The following is a 25,613-nucleotide window of genomic DNA, read 5'->3' as shown; positions in this document are numbered from 1 at the left end:
CACCAAGGTTTTCATGAAGGAATCGGGACCGAAATTCAAAGGCCACATTTTCCTGGCATGTATCTTCATCAGAGACCCAACTGGAGTGAATTCAAGGACAGGAGAACCTCACTATGACCATCAGGGACATCTCCATTCATTTATAAACAAATTTAGACTGAACGTGGTATTAAAAATTATTTACAAGTTGGGTGTACAAAAGCAAAATAAAGGCAAAAGAAGGCCTTGCTCTCATGCACTTTACATACTGATGGAAAAGAAAAACAGAGGCAACAGGCCAGTGATGGTGGTGACTTGGTCTTGGGTGGTAAGTTATGGAAGTGGAGAGAAATAATCAAATGTATTCTGAAGGTAAAGTCAAAGGAGCTGGTTATGAATAAATGAAATGCACGAGAAAAACAGATATCTAGGAGGATTTCCAGGTTTGGGGCCTGAGAAACAAAATGAATAATGGTGCTCTCCAATTCTACATAGATTTTATCTTCTTGTTTTTCTCTTGTGGAAAATGTAACTATGTTAGTACATATATCCACTGTGCAAAATAGTTTGCCAACTTCTTAAAGGAAACACTAAATATACACTTACCATATGTCCCAGCAATAACATTCCTAGATATTTATCCCAAAGAACTGACAACTTATGTCCAAACAGAAAACTGTACATGAATGCTCATAGCAGCTTTATTTGTAATATCCCCAAACTGAAAATGACCAAAATGTCCCTAAATAGATGAATGGTTAATAACAGTATATCCAAACATTGAAATACTACTCAGAAATAATAAAGAACAAACTATTGAGATACTCAACAAGTTAGATGGATCTTAAGGGGATTATGCTGAGTGGAAAAAGCCAATTTCAAAAGGTCACATTTTATATGATTCCATTTACATAACATTCCCAAAATAAAAAAGTTATAGAGATGAAGACCAGATCAATAGCTGCCAGGGGCTAGGGATGCTTGAGGGAAGGGATGGGTGCGACTACAGGTTGGTAACATGAGAGGCATCTTTGTGGTGATGGAACTATTCTGTATCTCGATTTCAGTGGTACTTACAGGAATTTACCCAGGTGCTGGATCACCACAGAACTATACACACACGTTGTACCAGTGTCCGCGTGGGTCTTGTACTAGAGATTTATAAGATCTAACTATTGGAGGCAGCCAGGCGAAGAGCACAAAGGCCCTCTCTGTACTCTTTGCAACTCCCAGTGAATATATAATTACTTGAAACAATTTGTTAAAATCCAACTATGCTCTTATGTAAAGCAAAATGGATTATATAAATATTAAAAGTAGTATAGCAATAAATACTACATCTGACAAAATATTGTCTTCTGAATTTATAAAGCACCTTTTGGCCAATACATCTTACCATTTTGGTATGTAGGCAACAGTTCAATTAATCATCAGAATCTCTCTGTATTTAAGCACATTTTTTTTCCTCCTAAAAGCCTCTGGAGCAAACAATACTTGGAATTCTCCCTCTAACTGTTACCTTGAACCAGCAAATAGAACCTGTGAGTTCTTGTTTCTATACCTGCACAAAGGAGGCAGAGGGACAGAAGCTAAACAACTACTAACATAGGTGCTCCAATAGCTCTCAGACACTCTGAACTCAAGATATCGACCCTTCGTGGGCCAGCCGACACTCCTGAATTCTAGTATATTTCCCATCAGTGTCAAAATGTAAAACTCTGCAATGTGGGACCTTAGAAAGGATGGCTTAGACCAAAAACCAATGACCATGACCCAAAGGCTTAACAGCTGCTCATAACACTAATCAAAACTCCAGTACATGACCTTAAGGTTACTTTAGGTAGCAGAACTAGGTTTGGATAAATCATCTAAGCCACCTTGAAGGTGTGAATAGTGGCGACTGCTCCCTATCTTCCTCCACAACAGCTTCCTGGGTATGTACTTCTTAGTGTCTGGTCTTCAGTCGTCACCCAGTCTCTCTGAGTGTAGAATGCATGGTCTTTGGCTCCTTTAGAGAGCCTTCTACTCCCAAGAACACCCTCAAGGCATTTAGTACCAGGAACGCATGCTAAATCCTACATGCTCTTGTCATTGCTTAACAGGTTTATATTTACTAATCCTCACATTCTCTCAACCAGGCACGTATCCAAACTAGAGCGTTTATAACAGAAATTATATTTCTAAATCTTTTTTTACCAGTCTTCATGGTAAAACCTGCATAAAACTGCATCTTAAAATCAACTTTAATTCAGTAATTCTATTCTAGGTAAAATACTTTCTAAACTACAAACACCCAACAGATCCTGTCTGCTTTTCTGGAATTTACTGCATTGCCAACAAAACCTATGGAATGTGCCAGGTGCTGCCTGTCTAGATGCTGGTCTCCCTTGGAAAGAGCTCTGCCAGGTACAACATTTGAACAGAATTAAATCACAGAGTTTCCATTTTAATGTTCGTATCACTCTATCCATGCTGTTTAAACGTGTTAATATATTCTAAAAAGTAAAATATATTATTTACATTTTTTATTTTCTAAGGATGAATAAAAATTAAACCAATGCAAGTGATATGGATTAAACACCTTTCTGAAAACAAAGCAGTTTCATTTTAGTCCTGCCAGAGCTTGGAGCCTAGAAAATTGCCAACAACAATAATTTGTTCAAAACAATTTTTCTTAAAAAAAGAAATCAAGATACTTACAGCCAACCATCATCATGGCCACCGAAAACATCTTCTCCACATCTGTGGTAGGAGCTATGTTTCCAAATCCTATGGTTGTAAGGCTTGTCATGGTAAAGTAGAGAGAGGACACGTACAGTGAATCCTTGCTGGGTCCTCCTTCCCACGTCCCTGCACTGGTATTGTATCGATACGGAGTCCCAATGCTCAAGGCCAGCTGGTAGAGCCAACTGTCTATTTGGATGGTGTTGGTGACTTCATCGATGACCTCGTAGTCCCCAATGCTGTACCATATGCAGGCCAGCCAGTGGGCAACCAGTCCAAACACACACACCAGGAGCACGAGGACCGCCGCTCCGTACTCCAGGTAATGGTCCAACTTCCTAGCAACACGGCCCAGTCGCAGGAGACGCACCACTTTCAAAGAACTGAAGAGACTGCTGATTCCCTGAATAAAAGAAAAGAAATGACACTCGCTTTCAGAAAAGAAAACAGTACAATGGCTCATCATCATGAACGTGATCCTCAACCACTTACATACCAGGAGCATCATCATAATATAGCTCTGACTTTGTCAACAAAATAGCTGAAATTATAAAGCGACTTTTCTGAATGCAGATTCCTTCCCACTCAGAAACAAGGTATTTGTGAATTATCCAAAGCATTTCATTAGCTAAGAAAGACCCAATTTATTTTCATAAGTGCAGTATAAATAGCACAGACAAAAACCAAAGGAGAAAAGTGCTCAGGCGCAATACACGGAGTATAGAAACGGAGTGATGAGTTCAGACCTCTTATGTCTTCTTTTCCTCTAAAAGATTTATTTTTACTTCTTACTTTCTAATCGCTATGAACGGCAAAATGTCGGAAGAGGAATCTTTCAGGCAAGCAAACAGGAAATCCTTCTGTGCGTATGGGGAGAACAGGCAATGGCATTGTTGGTTCCACTACCTCCTGCCACAGTCATGATAAGCGCTAAATCGGAAGAGCTCTGAGAAAGCGGAGAGCTAAACCTTGAATGGGTACAGAACCTACCCAATCCTATCATCCTCTAGCCACAGTCATATGACAGAATACCAAAAGGGAATGGCAGCAAAACAAATCATATTTTGTTGAGGAGCTTAAAATTCCAAATATAGCATTATCCAAATGGAAATATAGCGTAGACCTTCTTCAGTCAATGAAGGTCCCATAGGTCCTTGTTAGGAGCGTATAATAAGCCGTCCGGGAAGGCAGGATAAATGCGTTCCCGGTACGAGGAGGGGAGACAGAGCAGGGATCCAGGAAGCCTCCCATCCCATCATCGCCTCCTAGTCTCATGGAGTCCATGACGCCCTTAGTGCTAATTCTGTCTCCCAGAAGGGACGCAAGGAATCTACCAGAACTTACTCCGAGCTTAAAGCTCTGACCAACACAGAGAAACTGGTTAGGGTAGTGGAAGGGATGTAACATTAATAAGACTCTAAATTATGGCATCGTAAAGTTCTTGACAGTTAAGGTAAAAATGCATTTGGTTATACTCTACATAACTGAAATTTTTCTAAATAAAAACTTGAAAGAAAGAGAAAGAAAGCACAGAGAAGCAGAAGCAGGGGCCCTTGTGGTAGTAAAAGGGTAGCAGGAGTGCCTTGGCCGATTCTGTTTCAACCTTGATGTCCTTAAGCCTGGCTCTATTTCAACTTCCACCCTCAAATGCTGTGGCAGAAATGAAGCCTTAAAATAAATTCTCATTTCCCTTGAACACTTGGGGAGAAAAGAAGATACTGAACTTTAGGCGGCTCAAAAGAGGAGCATTAATAAAACTCGGAAGATGAATTGGCATAATTCAATGACCTGAGATGCTGAGAGGTAAGAAGATTCAAAAGAACTTGGAAGCCCTAAAAAAATGAAACTATGCACCCATAAACAAGAAAGACAAAAATAAGCATTTGCTGAGAACTTGTGTAAGCCACGAGTCTGAGTGGGCCCTGGGGTGCTGAGATGAACATGCCTTGCTTCTGCTCCCGTGAAACCCGTGGCCAAAACGCATGGAAAACTTGGGGTTAAACTGAAAATAAAAGCAGGGCTGCTGTAGGTGGTGTTCTCTAGTTCACTAGAATTTTTAAAGAAAATATGGCACCTCTGTTTAAAGACTGCAAAGAAACGTCATTTCTCCCTAAATTCTTTTCTCTAAAAAGAAAGACAAGGGAAAAGCAGAGGAGAATATTTATCCCCATTTAAACTAAAGAACAGTCACAACTCGCAGCTGGACCGTGAGGGGTGAGACCTCCGTGGTGAGCCGGAGCAAGGCCTCAAAGGCCAAGGGCTCTCTCCCGCCTCTGCTGCAGGCAGCTTTCTCCAAAGGGGGGGGGCCGCCCGGAGGGGCACCTGCTCTGGCTTCATTTACTGAAAAAGCACATTTGCCATTAGCCATGGCCAACACCACTTAAATATTACAAAATATTTTGTAAACTCTCTGACATGGCTTCTATGCCACCACTCTCCCCCTACCTGACATTTCTTTCCAAGTCATTTCCTAGGGCTGCCCTTCTCCATGCTTCTATTATGTGTTAGGTTCTCTTCGTGATTGCCCTCAGCCCTTTCCTAGTTGGTTTAATGCTTACCGATGTTTCACCTGATTTCTATAGACGGGTGATTCACAGTTTCACTTCCTAGCACAAAATTCTCTAAGGTGTTCCTGCGGCAGGAGCCAAATGCTTACTGTGCATTCCATTTCTATGCCCCATAGGTGTTCAGTGGTGATAGGTCCCAAAGGGAATCTTTCTCCTCTCCGGAATCAATTCTCCATCTCTCTTCTGAATGACATCGTCATCTACTCAGTCTCTCAGATGTGGGACTGAGCCGCAGCTCCTCTGTTCCCTGCCACGTACAGCTGATTGTCAAGCCCTTAGGGTCTCACCATTCAAAGTGCCCAAGTGCTCAATACATATCCACATTTTAAATATCTAAAAAAGTCCCTTCTTTCCCATTTCTAAGGCCATGCCTTAGTCAGGACTTTATGATTTTTCTTACTTGTGTGACAAGCAATAGCCTCTCCATTGGTCACCTTACCTCTATTCTTACTTCAATTCACAGATCACATTATACAGGTAATCAGCCTAGTGTTCCTTAAAATCGCATCAATCTAACCATGTCCTTCCCTAACCTAAAATCTTTAATGCTATAGGATTAAGCATTAACTCTCTAAGGACCTGGTACCTGCTTACCGAGTCAGTATCTCTCCCACCAATTCCTTGCGCTATCTATGCTCCTATCACACTCAGCAACGTGTAGTTCAAATTTTCTAAATAAAAACTTGAAAGTTTCATGTTACAAGTTGTACCTTATCATGAAAGTGTTTGACCCTCCCACACTCTTGGTGGCCAGGGTCATACTTATATATAGTTTATGACAAACATTCTCTCCTCCATGTGCATTACTCTGACTTCTTCCCAACCCCAACCCCATCTTCATTTTCATAGCCTCACCCCCTCTCCAACTGTGAGAGTTAGGTGTCCTTCCTTTGTGTTATCATACACCTTTGCACATCTCTACTATAACAACTATCACAATAACACTTCATTACAAGTCTCTGCGTGTATGCATGACATCCCAGGGAACTCCTAACCCCTTGAAGAATATATCTAGTGTCCATTACAAAGTTTGGCATATCATAATATGTTAAGCCATCAATACATTTAATAAACCAAGGGGAAAAATTTTGTAACGTAAGCAAATGTGGATTGGGTAAATTTGGGGGGTTTTAGTTAGTAATAAACTAAATGTAATTTAATAGTAAAATACAGACAACAAAACAGTCAATGTAACTTTGAGTTGCATGAGTAAAGGTATAGCATCAAGTATGAAAGAGAAATTCTGTTTAATTCCTCCACTGACTAGATCATAGCTATAGGAGATGAATAAATTATATTCAGAAAAGGGCTGTTAAAAAGGAACTCAAAAATATACATTACGCCCACCCAGGCATGGCTCAGCGGTTGAGCATCGACCTAGGATCCCAGAGATCGGGGATCGATTCCCGGTCAGGGCACATGCCCGGGTTGCAGGCTGCAGCCGATCAATGGCTCTCTCATCACTGATGTTTCTATCTCTCTCTCTCCCTCTCCCTCTCCCTTCCTCTCTCTAAAATCAATAAACATATATTAAAAAATACACACACACACACACACACACACACACACATTATTAGGCAATGAGGAAAAAGGTGGGGCCCCAGGGGGAGGAGACTGGGGTAGAATTACCATTGGTAAATCTACTACTACTTTGGATTTACTAATCCAAAGATTTCAACATGCCTGTACCAAATAATTCCTTCCACACAGTAAACCAACCAGAAAACAAGATCATTCACTGCTACTTGGAAGACAGACATGGTGACAATAATACTGCACACCTACTACATGCCAGGCACTGTTCTAAGAGCTTATTAAAAAATTTTATCTTAGACCAATCCTTGGTGGTAGGTATCACTAAAACATAGCCCAGAAAGGCTAAGTAATTAGACGAAGTTCCCGCAGCCAGTAAAAGGAGGAGCCCGGATTCAAGCACAGGCAGTCTGGCCTCGGACCCGTTGCTCGTCACCACCTCACTCTCGGACCACACTCCGGGACTCACCCTACCTACAGCACAATGTATAATTTAACTAAGCACATTAGTGCCTGCACCAGGACTGATCATTTCTGCTCTTCGTCTATTTTAAACATACATTAAGCTTTAAAAAGTATATACATCATTGCAGATAGTAACATGCTCTACAAATAAAAATAACACAGGGCAACAGGGAACAGATAATGAGTGGGACGGTCAGGACCGAGTGATGTAGGAAAGCACGGAGTGAGGGCTAAACGCAGCTGGTAAGTTAGGGTGATTTTTTTAATTGCAAAGGAAAAAGATTTCAAGTGACCTCAAGTGATGAAACATTTAATATAAGGATGGACATTTAATATAAGGACGGACAATAAGCTGTGTACCTAGACTGACTTTTGAAATGTGGTGGTACATTCAGAAATACAAAGGAATGGCCCAAGAAGGATTTATTAATTTTTCTCTAAGTCATCCTTTAAATGGAAAGAAAAAATTGCTTTCCATTATTTCATTCATCCACTCACTCACCAAAGACCTGACCGAGTTTATTCTAAATACCGGGGATCTAGCATTGTGAACAAGTGCACAAACGATCCCCTACCTTTCCCTTGCTTGAAATGTGTTTTGGTTTACAGACAGCCGCAAGGTCTGGCCCGCTCCGCACTCTGACCTCATCTTTCAACACTCTCCAGCTCCCTCTCCACTCAGCTTTCAGGTCAGATGCGCCGTGCGCCCTCAAGATGAGGCCTGTGCCCTGGCCATGACTTCTAAGCGGGATGTCTTACGGCTCTTTCATGCTCCTGCCTTAGCCTAGTGAGCTCCATTCAAACTCCAGATCTCAGCTCGGTCATCGCTTCCTCAGAGAAACTCTCCTGTGCGTCTAGGTCAGGCCATGTCATTGCATAATCTCAGAGGACCATGCACATCCCCTTCCCGACATGTGTCCGTTGCTGATTGTGTCTTCCTGTCATGCTCATCCTTTCGAGCAACACTCTCTAGCACTCCCTGGCGTGTAGCAGGCACCAAATGTTTATTGGAAAAACATGAATACGTTAACCTCTAATAATAATTTCTGATTCACTTGGCACTAATGCTGTAATTAATCATTAATAGTTACTTCGTCTTCACAGGTGGCATCATACCAAGCAACTGGATAAAACCCACAAAACAATAATAAACTCCATTTTGTAACCATTGGGGTCTTACTCTAAGCAGATTTGCTACATGGATGCCTGCAGAGTCCACTTCTATTTCCTTGTCTAGAGCACAATTTAAAGACCGAAAGAAAATTGCGAACTACATTTGCTACCTGAACTTCTAGCCCAGATAACAAATTCTTTTGTCTCTTTCCTATTCAGAATTCACTTCTTCAAATGATGCTACCAAAAGATCTGTGAGGGAATAAATAATCCCATTACTCCACGCATTAGTTAACATGCTTCAGTAGGGGACTTCAATTTAAATTGCTTATTTTAGACAATCTATATTCTTATCAAAACATGGTGGCTGGCATCGGCAGATAGATGAAAAACAGACATTAATGTTCAGCCATATCCATAATGTACTACATTTTTATATGTTTCTTGTGGAAAAGGCTTTCTCTTTAATATCCATTGGGTCCACAGCAAATATAAAGCATGATCAAAATATGCACCCTAAAAGAAGTATATTGCCTAAAACTTTGATTGTTTCAAACACTATGACAAATGTACAAGCAAACGAGGTTGGTAGATTCTTTAGATCCTTCAATAACTTGTTGCTGCTTTAACAATAACCCAAACTCCTTAACACAACCTGCTGCCTCTGCGGTCTCATCTTGTAATCTCTGTCTCTTGCTCTCTGTACCCCAGTCATAGAAAACTTCTTTCCTTTCTTTAAAAATTTCCTATTCTCTCACCTGAGGACCCAGGTGTTTAAAACACTCTGCCTAATCCACCAGCCACTCCAACCCTTCCTTTTGTGTGGTTAATTCTTATGCATCTTGTAGACCTGAGCTGAAATGTCACCTCTTCAGACACTTCCCCTAACTATCTCCGTCCTCAAACAGGTTAAGACACTTGTTTCATAGTATGAATAACTGGTCCGAGAAATGCTGAGGAGGTGACGCAGCAGGCAGTGAGAGCTGAGTTAGAGAGAGCCTGGCATGGCCACAGTGGACCATGTGTTAGCGAAAGTTACAAAGACTCAGGCACGGAGCCATGTGGTAAGGAAAAAGAGAAGAGAGGTAAGAATTCAATCATTAGAGGGAAAATGGACAAGTATATTGACAGGACTAAGGGAATCACATCAATAGTGGGACACTCAAGTGAAGGCCTACAAACTCTGAAAAAATAGAACAGAGTGAATGGCGATGTCTTCCAAAATTATTTTCTAAAAAGTGACTCTTTTCTAACCATTTTTATGATAATATGTGACAGTGAGATTGTTAAGGATATAATAAAAAAGTAAAGCAAGCCTGTGACACACGAGAAGAAGGTGGTTAAAGCAGCCCCATTTTTGTAGGCTTTTCACTCCTTTCCCAGCCCTTCGGCCCACTGCCCACTTCCAGGCCCACTTCCCACATGGAACAGACTGAGAGCTGTTGGGGGGTGGGAGCGATGACTGGATGAAAGAAGGTGAAGGGATTAGCAAAAAACATATATGCATAGCCCATAGAACATACACGCATAGCCCAAAGACACAGACAACACCGTGGTGAAGGCCAGAGGGCAGGGAGAGAGAGGGCTGGGTGGAGGTGGGCAAAGGGAGGTGAAAAATGGGGACCTCTGTAATAGTGTCAACAATAAAAGAAAAAAAATTATTTTCCATAACCTTTTCTGAAAATTAAAAATATTCTTATATATTTCCGCTCAGCAGCCACTGACCCACTTATTTTGCCTCCTGAAACAATGCATGAGTTATCTTTTTCCTAGTTGCAACTTGTACTGACCTAGTTTGTCATGTTTACCACTTGCAGTACCAGTTGTTGTCCTCCAAATTCCCCTTATTATGTTTCCTAAGTCCACATACGCTACCAGTGTGTTATCTGCAGTTTCCCCATCTTTCTCTGATGTTCTAAAATTCAGCTCTCCTTAATCTCCCAGAAATCACGCTTTCTGGACCTCCCAGAGCTGACTTCAAATGCACGCCTCAAAGCAGCTTGTCTCCATTGCTCGGATGCACAGTGACAGCATCTTTTACCCTGTTCTAGTTTCTAGGAAATCTGCGTTACTTCTTTTCAGACAGATGTTTTTCTTTAATGGACTCTGTCTTCCCTGCCTTACAGTTTTCTTCTTTAAAAAAAATCTCGTATCCGGTTCATGAATTCCTAGTAAATCAAATTACCTTCAGAGAGCCCAGCAAGTGTGACAGTCTAAAATAAAGAGCGTTATTAAGTCCTCTAAGTCATTCTGGACCTGCATCATGTTAGGATCAAACTGATTTTCAGACTGATCCTCTCCTATTCCCAAGCCACCACTAGCTCACTTCCTCAGTTTTAAGTTCTAGCTTCTTTTATGTCATTGTACAATCTCCTAAAACCTTGCTGACAATTCACTGCTTTAAGTCAGTGAGTCACAACTATGCACTCAGAGGAAAGAAAGTACAGCCAAGGAGATGGACACATTCTGCATCATCACAGGGCTTATAATCAAGCTGAGGAAATGAAGTAATAATATCCCCTTGGACAGGCAGGATTCCACAAGCAAAATTCAGTCATGTCTCTTTGTCCATTTATTCCTTGTGATGTAAATAAGTCAGGCATCCCTTCCCTTTTTTCACAGATAGGACTGAGAGCCACAGTAATCATCCCAAAGGCTCACAACAAGCGTGTCCTAGAAAAGACCCAGATCAACTGGCAACTGGTAGAGTGCCCATGAACACACATAATGCAACAAAAGAAAAATAATTCTGTTATGTGCATGAGTGTACGCAAGAGAAGATAACATGTGGTTAATATATTCATTACAGTTATTTGGAAATAATGTAGGAAGGCTTCCTGTAAAAAGTAGTTCCAGAAAGGTGGATATTACATAATAGATAATGAAGAGGCGATCTACAGGAACTGAGCTAAAAACAAGGCCAAACATGCATAAAATCACATCAGCAAAGAAGCTGGTAGACACATAGATAACACTAAATAAATACTGAGATCAAATAAGAAAATAATATAATCATTAAAAGAGGAAGTTAAAAACACCATGGAACCAAAGTACAAGACAATAATAATTTAGAAGGTGAGAAGGCGAACAGAGGTCCTTGAATTATTCAGGAGAAGAGTAAAGATAACAAGAAGCCAAATATTGATGCTAAAATATGGATCCTGCTGTTAGGAGTAATCAATTAGGAAAATTTCCAAACCAGGGGGGGGGCCAGGAGATTTTAAAAAAATGCAATCAATCCAAAAGGTAGCAGAAAAGAAGAAAACTAAAATCAGAAACAGAGAGAAAAGCAAAGAAAAAGCATTTTAAAATGGAAAATAGGATGCTCTATAAGTAAATCAAAGTGTAATTCACTGGAATAGATATACATAGATGAAACTTGCCCATTAGAGAGACGTTCAAAATCTACAGACTATTTATTAAAAATCCAGCTACAGTATAATAATCTAGAATGATAAAAAATTAAAGGATAGAAATAGATATACCAAATTGATTTTAGTTTTGATAGTATCAAGCCAATAGACCTTAAACAAAAACAAAAAAAGCATTTTTAGGTACAAAGAAAGTTAGAAAATAATATTGAGGAAACCTCCCAGAAAGTATAGCAAAAAAGATAAAATATTGGGAAATAGGAAAGGAGGAAAAAGAAGGAAATTAGTGGACTAGTCCAGTAGGTACAATATCCAAATAAAAGGAGTGCCAGCAAGAAAAAGAACTGAGAAAAGTGGGGAGAGAGAGTGAAGGACACAGGAAAAAAATCAAGACATGCTCTTTCCAGATTGAAAAGGCCACCGAGTCAGTGCCCGGGAAAACTAACGAAGACAGGCCCACACTAGGGCGTATCAGGAGTACGTTTCAGAGCTCTGGGACGCAGGAGGGACACCAACTTCCAGAAAGACAAAACATGTCACATGCAAAGCATCAGAAATCACAGTGGCTCAAGGTGCTTAAAGGACTCTTAGAAGGTGGACTGCAGTGGCATTATGACTTTCAAATTCTGAGGACAAATTATCTCTAGCCTAGAATAGTATAGCTAGCCAAACTGTCAGTATGGTGGGAGGGTAGAAAGGAGAGCTATTTGTTTAAGCAAAGGATGCTGATAGAATATTGTTTTCATTAATATAGTAAAGAGAGATGCAGACAACTGATAGAGGGATTAGTGATAAGTCCATAAGACTAAGCAAATGATTAAACCAGACAGCTACCGACTCTCAGGAAAACGGAAAGTGCAGGAAATGCAGCTGTAAATAGCCTATCTGTAGTCATAATAATGTAAACACCTAATATTTATTGAACCAAGAGGTTAAACCTACATTGTGAAAATGGGGTGATGGAAGTAGTGCATGTATACAGTGAGGGCAGGGGGTTAAAATCTCAAATTCCATAGCAAGAAGTCGAGGACAAGACCTAAAGCTGAAAAGCCAAGAGGTGGGTATCTAATCACATTGTTTGGTGACATGGAAGCAAACAATAAAAGAATGTCCCCAAACAATTCGGAAGTGGCTGCCTCTAGCTTCTGCTCTTTTATGAAACCAGATATCGCCAACCGTTCTTCATAGAGGTTCTACCAACTTATACTCCGTTGAGTGCCCACGCCATCCCTTTATGGGTTCAGGTCCCTAGGAGTGCCGCCAAGTCAGGGTTAGATGTGCGGGAATTTCCCTGAGAAAAAAGCCTGGGAGGGGTAAGGGGAGGAGCGGGGAGCCTTCAGACTGCGGGGCAGGGGTGACCCCGGTAAGGAGGGAAGGAAGGATCGCGCGGGAAGAGCCTCAGCCCAGAGTACACACATGGGGAGTCGAACGCAAAAGTTGCTCAAGGTGCGAGCTCTGCACTGACCGGGAAGAGGTGAATTATAATATTACCACCCGCCTTAGCCGCCGGGCAAGCTCTCGGCCTGGGGGAAGGGTGGCTGCGGGGTGGAAGCCCCGCAGACGGGAAAACGCAGCAGCTGTCAGCTGTGTTGGTAAATGATTAGCAACCGGTTCTACTGCGAGTTAAAAACAAAACAAAACAAAAAAACTCTATTTGTAGCACTTGCAGCTTTCTGGGTGTAAATAGTCCATTATGGGCAGTCCCAAGCCACCAGTGTGACAGTGCGATGACTCACACGCCGAGTTGGAAAGCGCTGCTGACCACTGGCTTTCCCAAACCAGGACCCGGAGCCAGGGAAACAGTAGTTTGCAGTTTTACTTTGTGTTTTCCTTCATATGAACGAGGCTGAGAATCTTCTGATATATTTATGTATTATACCAAATGTGTTTATTGTTACGTAATATATTTAATGTCTTTTCTTTTCCATGAATTGGACCAATCCTTTGATTATTTTATTGAAATCGTTATGCCTACGTTCTAAATAACTGAAACCTTAATGTATTAATTTTAAGATAGTAATCCATTTAGTAAGTTAAATATAAATATTACTTAGTATCTACTTATCACATGATTAACATCTTCAAAGTTAATTCCTCTCAACTCTTTCCAAAGGGTAAATAGGAAAGAAATAAATGTACCTTAACAGTTTGATGTAAGTAAAATCCTTAATTAGAAAACAAATTAGTATGATTCCTTTTTTCCCAATAAATTTTAAAATAACAATTACATGTATAGTATCAAAATATAATGTCTACATGTAACTTTTAGACAGATAGGTTTCTAAAATAAAAAGTTGATTGAATGTGAAAAATTTACATTTGAACAGCCTACAAGGGAGAGTAGAGTCTTCGGGGAAGTTAAGTTTATAGTATTATCATTATGAGCACATTTTAATAACATATATATTCTATATTGGCTCATTTATATATTGTTAGTTGAGATGACTGGTTGCATCCTATTAGTTTGGTGTAGCAAGTTGAAATTAACCACTATTAAATTAGAGGCTAAGAAACTCTGGATGAAGTTGTCTTTTAAGCTAGTATACATATTTTAAGTATTTCTGTTGTGCAGATGACACTGAATTAGCAGAACCTTTCATTTGAGCAGACATCAGAAGATACCTAATACAGTCTCTAACTGCAAATTTACTTAGGTAAATTTACAGCAAAAGCTATAAAGAATCCAAAAAGGCACAAATTCAAGAATTGTTTTTCCACAGAAGTTTTCTTATCTTTATGTTAATTTGATCTATGGATACCTGGAGTTTTAAAATGCTACAGTTCTCCAAAGCAAATCCATCTATTTCATCGTCTTTCAACCGGTTATCTATTTCATGAACTGTATTTGACTCAATGTCGCTGCTTTTCTTCTGCTCCACCTCTTCCAACCACAGCCTCCAATTCTCCCAAGCAAAACCTCTAACCACAGCCATTTCCCAAGTCATCAGTATTTTCAACCAGAAATCAAGTGGGAAAAGCAGATAAAAATTAATTGGTGGCTAAAAAGAAGTTTGGAATATCTACAAATTCCTTTTATCTTAATTTTCTCAAAACATGAACCACAGTGCTCAAAAAACAAAAAGAAGAAACTTACCTCATCCACATTTTCAAAGGCATTGATGATGTCATAAGGTAAACAAGACAGCAGGTCGATCACAAACCAAGTTTTCAGGTAGTTCATTCTTATCAGCTTGGGGTCAGAAATGACTTCTCCGCCAGGTCCCACAAAGGTCGTGTGAAAATTTAAAACAATGTCAACCAGAAAAATAACATCCACCACGCTGTCCAGCACCAGCCAGGCGATGTTGTTCTGCTTTGTTTTGAAGGACACATTATAAGGAACCATAATGGCGGTATAGAAGGTAAGAATTAAAATCACCCAATCCCAAGTAGTTTTAAAAGCACAATAGTGTAAAATAATGTGTGGTGGCGTCTTTGGCGCTTCTTGCTTATACTGAGGAAGGATATCTGATCCCAGCTGAAGAACCTAAAAGAGATAGAATATATATATAAGTAATGTGGATATCTTTGCACAGTTAGTAATGAATTCGAACTTACTGGCAGTCCAACCAGAGCCTATGATCATCACTTCTGGTTTCAAGGCCATTCCTGCCCTATCATTTCATCTCCCTCTTCTGAGTTTTCCCAAAATTCGTTCAAAGGAAGTCACTTTGAATGAACTTTGGAAAATCTAAATCTAATCTCTCTGAGCAGCAGCAGTTGATCTGATTGCTGCTCCATCTGGTTTTTTCTCCAGTGGCCAACTGTTGATTCACAAACTGGGGCACCATATACAGAGGGGAAGAAGAGGCTGAGTAAAGAGGCCGACCACTCTAGATGGTAGGTGACAGTTTTAATAAGCAAGGGAGCCCAGCTGGGCATGGTTCAGCGGTTGAGCGTTGACCTAGGGTCCAGGCAATTGGGGTTCGATTCCCGGTCAGGGCACATGCCCAGGTTGTGGGCTCAATCCCCAGTCGGGGGCATGCAGGAGGCAGCCGATCAATCACTCTCTCATCATTGATGTTTCTATCTCTCTCTCCCTCTCCTTTCCTCGCTCTGAAATCAATAAAGATATATTAAAAAAAAAAAAAAAAGCAAAGGAACCTCCACATCTTGGGTGACTGCGAGAAAGTAAACTCAGTGCCAGGGTACATTATGACTCAGGCATTCTTGCATTCCTGGACCTTTTCCTCCATAAAAATAATAAAAATAAAATAAAATAAAAATTATATTTTATAGCTGCATTCTTACAAAAATCAATTAATATTATATATTCAATTTTTTTAACCTAAAAGGTCATTTCTTTCCTCTACTGTTAATAGAAATTCAAACATCCTGTAGACCCCTAAAAGTGCTGCATGCCCTCCATTCTGTGCTGACAGACAATTCCACCCTGCTTAGTGCCCAGCAATAATGTAGGCTGTATCCTCTAGCGATGGGAGGGGATCACTCCTGAGTTCAGCATTTCTTAAATCTGGCTACAAACTGGAATCATCTGAAGACATTTTAAAAACACAGTCTATTCATACCTAGACCCCACCCCAGAAAGTAATTAATCTTGTGTGGGTTCTCAGAGAATCTGTACTTTCAAAACCTTTCCAGGTGGTTATAATGAATGGTACAAGGTAAAACCATTCTCTTCTAGTTTTTAGACAGTCAAAACCAGAGAGAGACTTGCACATCTAAAGTGACCCCAAATTCTACCAGAGGAGAAGCAGGAAGAGGGGGAAGAGGGAAAGCAGAGTGGCAACAACATCAGAGGGCAGGTGCTTAAGCTTTGATCTTCCTCATGGACAGAGCACTGCTTTAATCTTCGCTCCCTCGCTGGGGCTTCTTTATAAACCGGTTCAGTAATAACTCTTCATTTTCATTTGTACTTTCATAATCAATAAGCCTTAGGTGGAAGGGAGATAAGATAACATTTTCTGATGTATTTTTGTACCAATACAGTACATTCTTTCTCTCTGAATATCTGAGAGTATTGACTATTGTGGAGTCAGGACCATGGACAGTGGTGCGTGTGTCCCTCTTCCCAGTATAAACATGAGCAGCTGAAGCCAACCAGCAGGATGCCAGTGCGTAAGGAAAATTGGTAAATTCCCTACAGGGAGACCAGGATCTTTGAAAATAGGGACCAGCTCCAAATTTAGGGGTCCTGGTAGAGTTAAGATAAATTTTACATGTCTTGGAAAAAGTAAAAGAGCCTGAAATTCAACAGCAAATCCAAATATGCGGGTTGAGCAAATTCTACAACCCTGAGAAGTGGAAAGACCAGGCCCTTGTGCTAACTTGGTGCTTGTCCTGGGTCAGTCTTTGGAGACCCGAGAGCACACACTGACTAGATTTTTTTTTTTTTAAAGACTCACTGGGCAGATCTTTTTTTTTTTTTTTTTTTTTAAATATATCTTTATTGATTTCAGAGAGAGGAAAGGAGAGGGAGAGAGAAAGAAACATCAATGATGAGTGAGCCACTGATTGAGCCCACAACCCGGGCATGTGCCCTGACAGGGCATCGAACCCTGATCACCTGGATCCTAGGTCGATGCTCAGCCGCTGAGCCACGCCCGGCCGGGCCACTGACTAGATATATTGACAACCTTGTTCTTTCTGCATGCTCTCTGAAAGCGAGGCTAAGACCTGACAGAAAGTAGTTTTGTATCTGAATCAGGTTTGTGAATTAGGGATGACTGCTAAAGAAACTAACAATAATCAAAGAGCAAAGCAAAAAAATCAGATGAGAAGAAACAGGAATGAAAGCTCCTCAAAATAAAAGTACAAATGATAAGCTGTCAAGGGGAAAGAAACTCTCCCCTTGATGTAGAGGGGGAAAAATAGTCATGAGTGACTCAGGTGTTAAGGTAGAAAAGTTTCCTCTTTTTGGTTCCTTTCCTCTCGTGCTTGCTCAATTGTGTTAACAACAACAACAAAAACCAGAAAGCTCTGAATAGGGTGTAGCTAAGACCCAGAAAGAATCATGGCTATAAAAGTCAGCAGTCACAGAAACAAGCTCTCATACTTCAGCTTGATGTGTAGAAACAGACAACTCAAGGCAGAAAAAAGTTGCTTCAAAATCAAGTAGTACTTAGTAACAAGCGTTATTGAAAAAGGAAATTCTATCTAACTGTCTACTTTAAATCTTGTGCAAATTGCATATGATCTTTTTAAAATGTTGCGATGATTGTTAATATTTAGTTACATTAATGTCTTAATTTGGGCTTTTAAAAACATGTCTGCTGCCTGGCCAGGCATCGCTCAGCAGTTGAACATCGACCTAGGATCCAGGCGATCGGGGTTCGATTCCCAGTCAGGGCACATGCCCGGGTTGTGGGCTCGATCCCCAGTTGGGGGCATGCAGGAGCGAGCCGATCAATGACTCTCTCATCATTGATGTTTCTATCTCTCTCTCTCCTTCTCCTTTCCTTTCTCTGAAATCAATAAAGATATATTTTTTAAAATAAGTAAATAAATAAGTAAAAAATAAAAACAAATCTGCTTATTAAAGTATTACTCTCTCCCCAAACTAACAGGTCTATTGAGAGCAGAAACTAATACGAGTCCCTCTGTGAGCTATGGTCCGAGAAAAAGTGCAGAACCCTTCAAATTCAAGGAACATACTTAATCCCCAACCCTCTCCAAACCAAATTGTCTTCAGCTAGTTAAGAAAGTTACTCTGGAGTGCTTCCGTTCACCTTTCTCCAGCAAACTGATGAACACATGCATTTAATTTCACTTTTCTCTCAGTTATCTCAGAATATTTTGCAGATGCCCACTAAGCGCTCAGCATATTTCTGGCAATTTGACTAGCTTTTGGGCATCTTTCATTATCAGTAAGACAAATGATGATCACAGAAGACATGTGAACAACAAAGCTTCAAGCTGCCTTGGAGTTCTGCCTTCATCCCTGTTCTCTCTGGTTCCAACACACCGCCTCTTGGTAATATCATCTAGTCCTTGGCTTTAACAGCCATTTCTGTGAAGATGACACCAAGGCCAGCAATTCAAACCCAGATATTCCTCTGGGGCCTGACCCATAAATCTCCACTCAGATTTCCTGTCAGGCACTTCAAACTTAATATGTCCAAAACTAAATTCCTTATCATTGCCTCCAAACTTCCTCTTCCTCCTTGTATACTTGCCATTCTATTAACCAACAGCACTCACTATCTACCTAGTTGTCAACACTCAAAACACAGAGTTGTCCAGGCCTCATCTTATTTCACATTCAATTCTAACCCATCAACAACGTGTTGACGCAGATCTTGCTGTGTCTGCAATCTGCCCACTTCTGCTTCTGGTTCCCTTGATTAAAACCATGGTCATCCTAGCTGAATGGCTACTAGAAACTCTTACCTGATTTTGCTATCTACCCATTCAGCACAGAGCCCCTAGGTCAAGCGGGGATCCTTAACCATTTTTGTGCCAAGGATCTCTTTCGGCAATCTGGTGAAGTCTATGTACCTCATCTTAGAATAATGTTTTTAAGATAATACAATAAAAACATAGGATTATAAAGGAAACCATTGGGACCAATCTCCCTTTAAAGGTTTCTCTGAAGCACAAATGCAATCATGTCACTTCCCTGGCACAAAGGATGCCCGCCACCATTTGACTATACATCACCTTAACCTCCCCTCCCCACCTGACTTCACCCACCCTGAAGTCACTCTCAAAGTCATCACACTACCTCTTCTCTGAGCCTCTGCATATGCCGGCCGCCCTGGTAAAAATAACCTTCTAATAACCTTTACCTGCCTCTTATATTTTTCTTTCAAGATTCACTCAGCCCAGGTATCACCTCACTCAGGTAGCCCTCTCCAGAGCCCCTAGTCTGGGTCAATGCTCCTGCATGTGCGCCCACTGCACCGTCATAATATGTATCACATTCCGTTACTGGGTTCCCCTGCTAGAGTTTTAGCTCCTTGATGACAGAGCCCACTGCTTATTTCACACCTACATCCTTTGCAGAGTACCAGGTACAGAGCAAACCCTTAATACATGTGCGCTGCACACTTAAGTGGATGGCTGCAGGAACTCCCCATCTCATTTGCTCAAAGGACACCTCGCACCCTACAGACTTCACCTGGGACGTCACGAACTACTTTCCAATTTCAAAAGTAGGAGGGAATAATCAGAAATATCTGAAATTTGTATAACTCTAAAAGGGAGAAATAAATGATCAGGTCATTATTTGTAAAATAATAGCCAACAGTATGGATATTGAATCATTCGGGGGGAAATGTACCACGGCTGCCGCCTTGGAAAGCAAACTTGGCCTCCCACTTACTTCAGCTAGTCGCGAATGTTTGTGGACCACCTCTGCTTTATTCATTGGCGTGAGCTGCTGCAAAACACTTCGGCTGTTTGTCAAAGCCCGTGTCAATCGGGCAAATTTTGTCCAACCTTAAAAATAAGAAAAGAAAGTCTCGGTTTTTCACACATAAGTGACATTCTTGGTAATATTCAAATGATCTCAGGAACAGCATAACAGCCAGTGCTAATGACAACTATCAATCGAGAGTGTCTTACTTCTATATAGACATCATCATATGTTTCAAGTGCGGTTATAAAATAAGTATTTTTTATGTGTGACCTTTGCGTTTTGTTCATGTCTATTACATAGTCTTGGTAGGCAAAGTGGCTAGCCGTCCACGAAATTCTGTGCTCCGCCTTGCACTGCAGAGGACTGGTTTTGCTTTGTTGGGTAAAAGTGATAGTGATGAGAATGTTGGCAAAATATATATTAAATTATTTCCCTGTGGTCACTTCTCTTTCTTGCATCAACTGAATATTATAATTGCATTGAATATGTTCAGAAACTTCCAAGTGAATCTTATACTTACTAAAGTTTCCTTTTTCTAAGACAGGTGATGTTGTACCCCTTAGTACGCCTGAGTATTGGATTAAAAGTCAAGCCTATTCCCATCCTCTGTGTATTGTAAGTTTCATCCAGAAAATATTTGGAAAACTTTTTGAGGATATATTGAAGGAATAAGTTCAATGACACATGAAATTATCAAATGACATGTGTTGCCCCATTTCCAGGTTTAGGGTTTTCTTGTAGTTCTCAGTCCTAAGCAATCAGCGTGTTCCTCCAGACCCCTACACCAGCCGCCTCTCCTCACTTTCAGGAGATTTCCTCCTCAAATAAGTTAATGAAGAAACAGAAGCCATAGAAACATGATAGTTTTCAAGTTCCCTTCCATCCCTCCACCTCTACACGCACCCACACGGCACTGATTCTTGCCTGCTCCTTTATCATTTCATAAAATTAGTCATTTGCTCTTTTCCAATCATGCATATGTTCTACTCACGGACGTGTTAAGTATCTAGATTTTTCACTATACTAACAATGCCACAGTGAATTTCCTTAGGCCTATCCCTCCGTGCTCTTGGACACATCTAGAACTGCTTATGATATTAGTTTGTTCATTTGATTTGTCACCAACCCCCACTGTATAAACTTTGAAGAAGTTGGGCAGCCACACTGTCTCGGTCAGAGGAAAGAAACACATCAGCAGTTCTAACTTCGTCCAGCGATACATTTACCGTCCTCACCTTTACAGAGACCTGACCGTGTGACTGATTATTCAGCACAGTTTGCTGATGTTCCTTCGACGCGGTCGATACAGGGTAATGTGAACAGACAGATGAGTATGAAGAGCCTAATAGTTGCTCTGTAAGTTGTTCGTGGTATTATGAGAACATTTGCTCTCCTAAAAGCTCAGGATGCCAACTCCTTCTTAATAAAACATTAGGTTAGCTCTACTGGGTTGCAATTAACCTCCTTGTTATGGACTGCTTAATCTTAAAAATAAAAGGAAGTCACAGAGGCAGTTAAATCAATCTACTAGGCTGCAACACAAGACTCTAATCCATAAGAAAAAAAGCTTAGGTAAACAATTATACTCTTGGCCAAAGAGACTACATGGTATAATTACTCATATTTCATCTGTTTGTTTCCGCTCTAAAGAAAATCGTTGGCTTCCCACAAGAGGAAGGTTGCTATTTTTGCCGTTATTTTCAACCTACAGAAAAATTTTTCGTCTCAATTATTGGCACAAAGATGTCGTAACTATTTGGCACTGGACATTTCACACTGTAAGTGTTTTGGCAGTTTTAGAATCTGTTTGAAAATACTATACAGTATAAATGGGCAGGGATTTGAGCCATCTCTTTTAGAGCACACATGGCTAATCAACAGAATGGATTTCTTGGCTATAATTTCTCCCCTTTGTATTATTATAAATGATGTATTGGGTACCACTGACTATCTGAACAACAGCTCCAAGACCTCAATACCAGGAACAAAAGATAACAAAAACACTTTGGCCCCTTGTATTATTTTCAGTAAATTGTTGGTTCAAAACAGTACAATCAGAACCAGAGTATTCTCAACTTGTGCTTTTTTTAGTAAAAAAGGGGAGCAGGGGGAAACGGAGAACACCGTTAAACCCAACAATACGCTTCCACTAGGAAGGGTGAGGGCGGAACCATGCCGGGGGGTGAATGGGACCGGAACTCAGCCAGGCTTTGCCTGTCGGGGTCTCCAACAGTAAAATAGAGATAATGACAGCAATTTCCAGAATTATAGAAATCAGCAACAAAGACGCTAACGTTCCTGACACATATTAACTACTTCATCAAAACTGGATTCCCTCCCCTCCAGGGGTTTTTGTTACCATCCATCATGGTATAGATCAAAGGTATTGCTGACATCACTCAGTGCCATTCATTTTAAAGGCAAAAATCAACCTAGAATGAACTTTTGGTGATCATAAAATTCATTTGGAGCAAGAACTGCACCCGAATTAGTTAGCTGCTGTCAGTATATATTTACTATCCTAGGTAGCATTTAGAAATAAAGTTCAGAATTAGTCAGTTTACTCAAGTCTTTCAACCATATGTCTGAGTTTCTTGGTAAAAATAGCAATAGAAGTAGAAGGAGACTGATGTCAATTCCAACCAATTTTGGCAATTCCTCTGAAGACTTGGGCCCTTGCTCCAATCACTGGCCCCTTTTCACATTAAGAAGGTAACAATGTCCTTGCTCTAGGATTAAAAGTTACATTCTGGCTTGCCAGTGTGTGGATTCACTTGCCTGTTCTGCATTCCAAAACACTATTTCCCATATCCTAGGCAGAACTTTCAGTTCCTAAGTATTTCTTCAAAATTTTGCAAACACCTCAACCTACTCTCTTGCAAGCATCATCAACTGCCTGATCCTTTCTTCTGATCCTCCTGCCTGATCCTTGAGCTCCCACCTGACCGAATTCCAACTCTGGTGAAATCCAACTCCTCACCTACTTCTGCATCTATACACCTTTGACTAAACACGGGCGGAGTAAAATACATAATCATGCCCAAAGGTACCAGTGAAACTCATGACCACCGGCCTCAAGTTGACCTTCGAACTGCTCAGCAAACCTGATGGATTGCCCTTGTCCACTCTCTTCTGCACACTCGTAGGTTACCATTCATACCTACTCCTCTCTCCTCACACCTTCCACACTCTTCTCCTCCATCCCCATCTTTACTCTCAGTTGGTAATCATGTGTCCTAGACTACTGAGGAAACACAAACAATCAGAGGAAAGCTTCCACTTTATATGTATTTGTTTGTCTGTCCCCCCATTTGGATGTGAGAGAAGGAACTCTGTATTTCCAAGGCCTAGAATAGTGCCTGCCCCACACTGTGTGAATGACTTGTGCTTTTGATTTAAAAAATGAATACAATAGATAAACAAGGAAAATAAAATAGTCCTAGAAGAGTCATCAAAAGGCTCAAGTTAAGAAACTCTGGGTAAGTAACCGAAGGCTGAATGAAAAGTTAATCTTCTCTTCAACTTCAATTCTCTAGTCCCAACTCATTTGGCTCTTGTGGTCTTATCACAAAATCTCATCTGCTGTTTCCCAAAAGTTCCATGGTCCCCTTTACTCAACTTAAAAGGTTGAAAGATATAATTTTTTGCCTAGGTTTCAAAACATGCTTTCATATACTGTTAGTTTTATAGTGATAGTAGGATGACTACTTAATGGATAAATATTTTATCTCTATTGAATTCATATTAAATTTTCAGCTCACATGAATAACAGAAAGTAACTCATATATACCATTCACAGTTACCTTGTGCAATACTTTTTTCAGCAATCTGTTGTGTATTTGAAAGGTGTGGAAGAGTCTCAAAAGAAACCTCTATTCAGAATAAGCTCTTCCTCTACAAATTCTGGCACTGGAAAGAGATAGTTGAATCCTTTCCATGATGGGGTCTGATTTTCCCTATAGATTCTAATTTACACGTATATCAAGCACTTAGTTCAAAATCAAGTGGCCTGTGTTGTCTGAAGTTTATTTATATGTCATTTTTTTGTAAGAATGGATTATGCATTTAAGAGATTGTGACAGACAAAGAACTCTGTGATTCTGATATATACAAATGCAGAGGTGAAGGTGGAGGCAGAAAAATGGAAAGGCATTAATTTGAAAAATAAAAGTCAACCCTTAATATTAACACCCTTTCCCCTACATCACTGTAAAATGCTGCCAACTTTCATTTTCCATAAACAAGCTACAAAGTTACTGACACCACCGTTAATGTTCATCAGGTCAAAGCTGTAAGTATTGTACTCACTTTGGCCAACATTAGCTGAGCCATGACATCACTTAGTGTAAATTAGAGGAAGTAACAGATATCATCAACTGTTGGCTGCAGATTTTTCATAGATGCTCCTTACCAAGTTGATGAAGTTCCTCTCCATTCCTACTTCAATACGATTTTTTATCACGAGTGGGTGTTAGGTTTTGTCAAACGCTTTTTCTATGCAAACTGATATGATCATATTATATTCCTTCCTTAGCCTGTTGGTATAGTGAATTTCAATGATTGATTTTTAAATGTTGAACCAGGTTTGCACCTGTGGAGTAAATCTCACTTGGTCACTGTGTGTAATTCTTTTAATACATTGTTGGATTCTATTTTATTGAGGATTTTTGCATCTATAATTCATGAGAAATATTGGTCTGTAATTTTGCTTTCTCGTAATGTCTTTTTCTGAACTTGGTATGAGGGTCGTGCTGGCCTCTATTTCCTGGAAGAGACTGTGAATATGACAATAAAACCATCTGCACCAGGTGTTTTCCTGTTTTGGAAGCTTATTAATTATTAATTCAATTTACTTAATAGCTATAGGACAGTTCAGGTTGCATCCCCTAATGTGAGTTCTGGGTAGTTTGTCTTCAAGGAATTGGCCCATTCTAACTAAGTTACCAATTTGGTGGCTATGGAGCTGTTCAAAGTATATTTTTTACAATGCTTTAAAGTCCATGGATGTGCCGTGATGGCCCTTCTTTAGTCTGATATTGGTAATTTGTATCTTCTCCATTTTTCTTGGTTAGCCTGGCTGGAGGTTTATTAACTTGAGTAATCTTTCCAAAGAATCAGCTTTGGGTTGTAGTGATTTTCTCTAATGTTTTTGTTTCTTATTTCATTGATTTCTGCTCTAAGATTTATTTATTGTCTTCAGCTTGCTTTGTCTTAAATTGTTCTTCTTTGGCCTACTTTCCTATGGTGGAAGCTTAGGTTATTAATTCAATATCTTTCTACTTTTCTAATACATGCATATAATGTTACACATATCCCTCTAAGCACTGCTTTTGCTGTATCCCACATATTTGATAAGTTGTCTTTTTATTTTCATTTAATTCAAAATCTTTTACTAATTTACCTTAATAGACCCATTAATACATTTTTAAATGTATCAATTTCCAAACATTTGGGAATTTTCTAGCTATCTTTCTGTTACTTGTTTCTAGCTTACTTTGTAAGATTTCTATTCTTTTAAAATTTATCAAGGTGTGTTATGGC

The 25,613-nt window shown here is 40.1% G+C and overlaps 1 protein-coding gene across 1 annotated transcript in view; it reads right to left on the bottom strand.

Annotated features, from left to right (window-relative positions):
- The window catches only part of KCNH5 (potassium voltage-gated channel subfamily H member 5), a 216,557-nt gene that overhangs the window by 153,324 nt on the left and 37,620 nt on the right, over positions 1-25,613 (bottom strand). Inside the window, exons 5-7 of the mRNA XM_087814110.1 lie at positions 20,037-20,152; positions 14,847-15,239; positions 2,680-3,106 (exon numbers count right to left, since the gene is read on the bottom strand). Coding sequence (XP_087670236.1) covers positions 2,680-3,106; positions 14,847-15,239; positions 20,037-20,152 — 936 coding nt within the window. The remainder of the gene's footprint in view (positions 1-2,679; positions 3,107-14,846; positions 15,240-20,036; positions 20,153-25,613) is intronic.

Source organism: Miniopterus natalensis, chromosome 1, assembly GCF_054644295.1.
Source record: "Miniopterus natalensis isolate mMinNat1 chromosome 1, mMinNat1.hap1, whole genome shotgun sequence".
NCBI classification, from domain to species: Eukaryota; Metazoa; Chordata; class Mammalia; order Chiroptera; family Miniopteridae; genus Miniopterus; species Miniopterus natalensis.
This window is presented reverse-complemented; position numbering and strand designations above follow the sequence as displayed.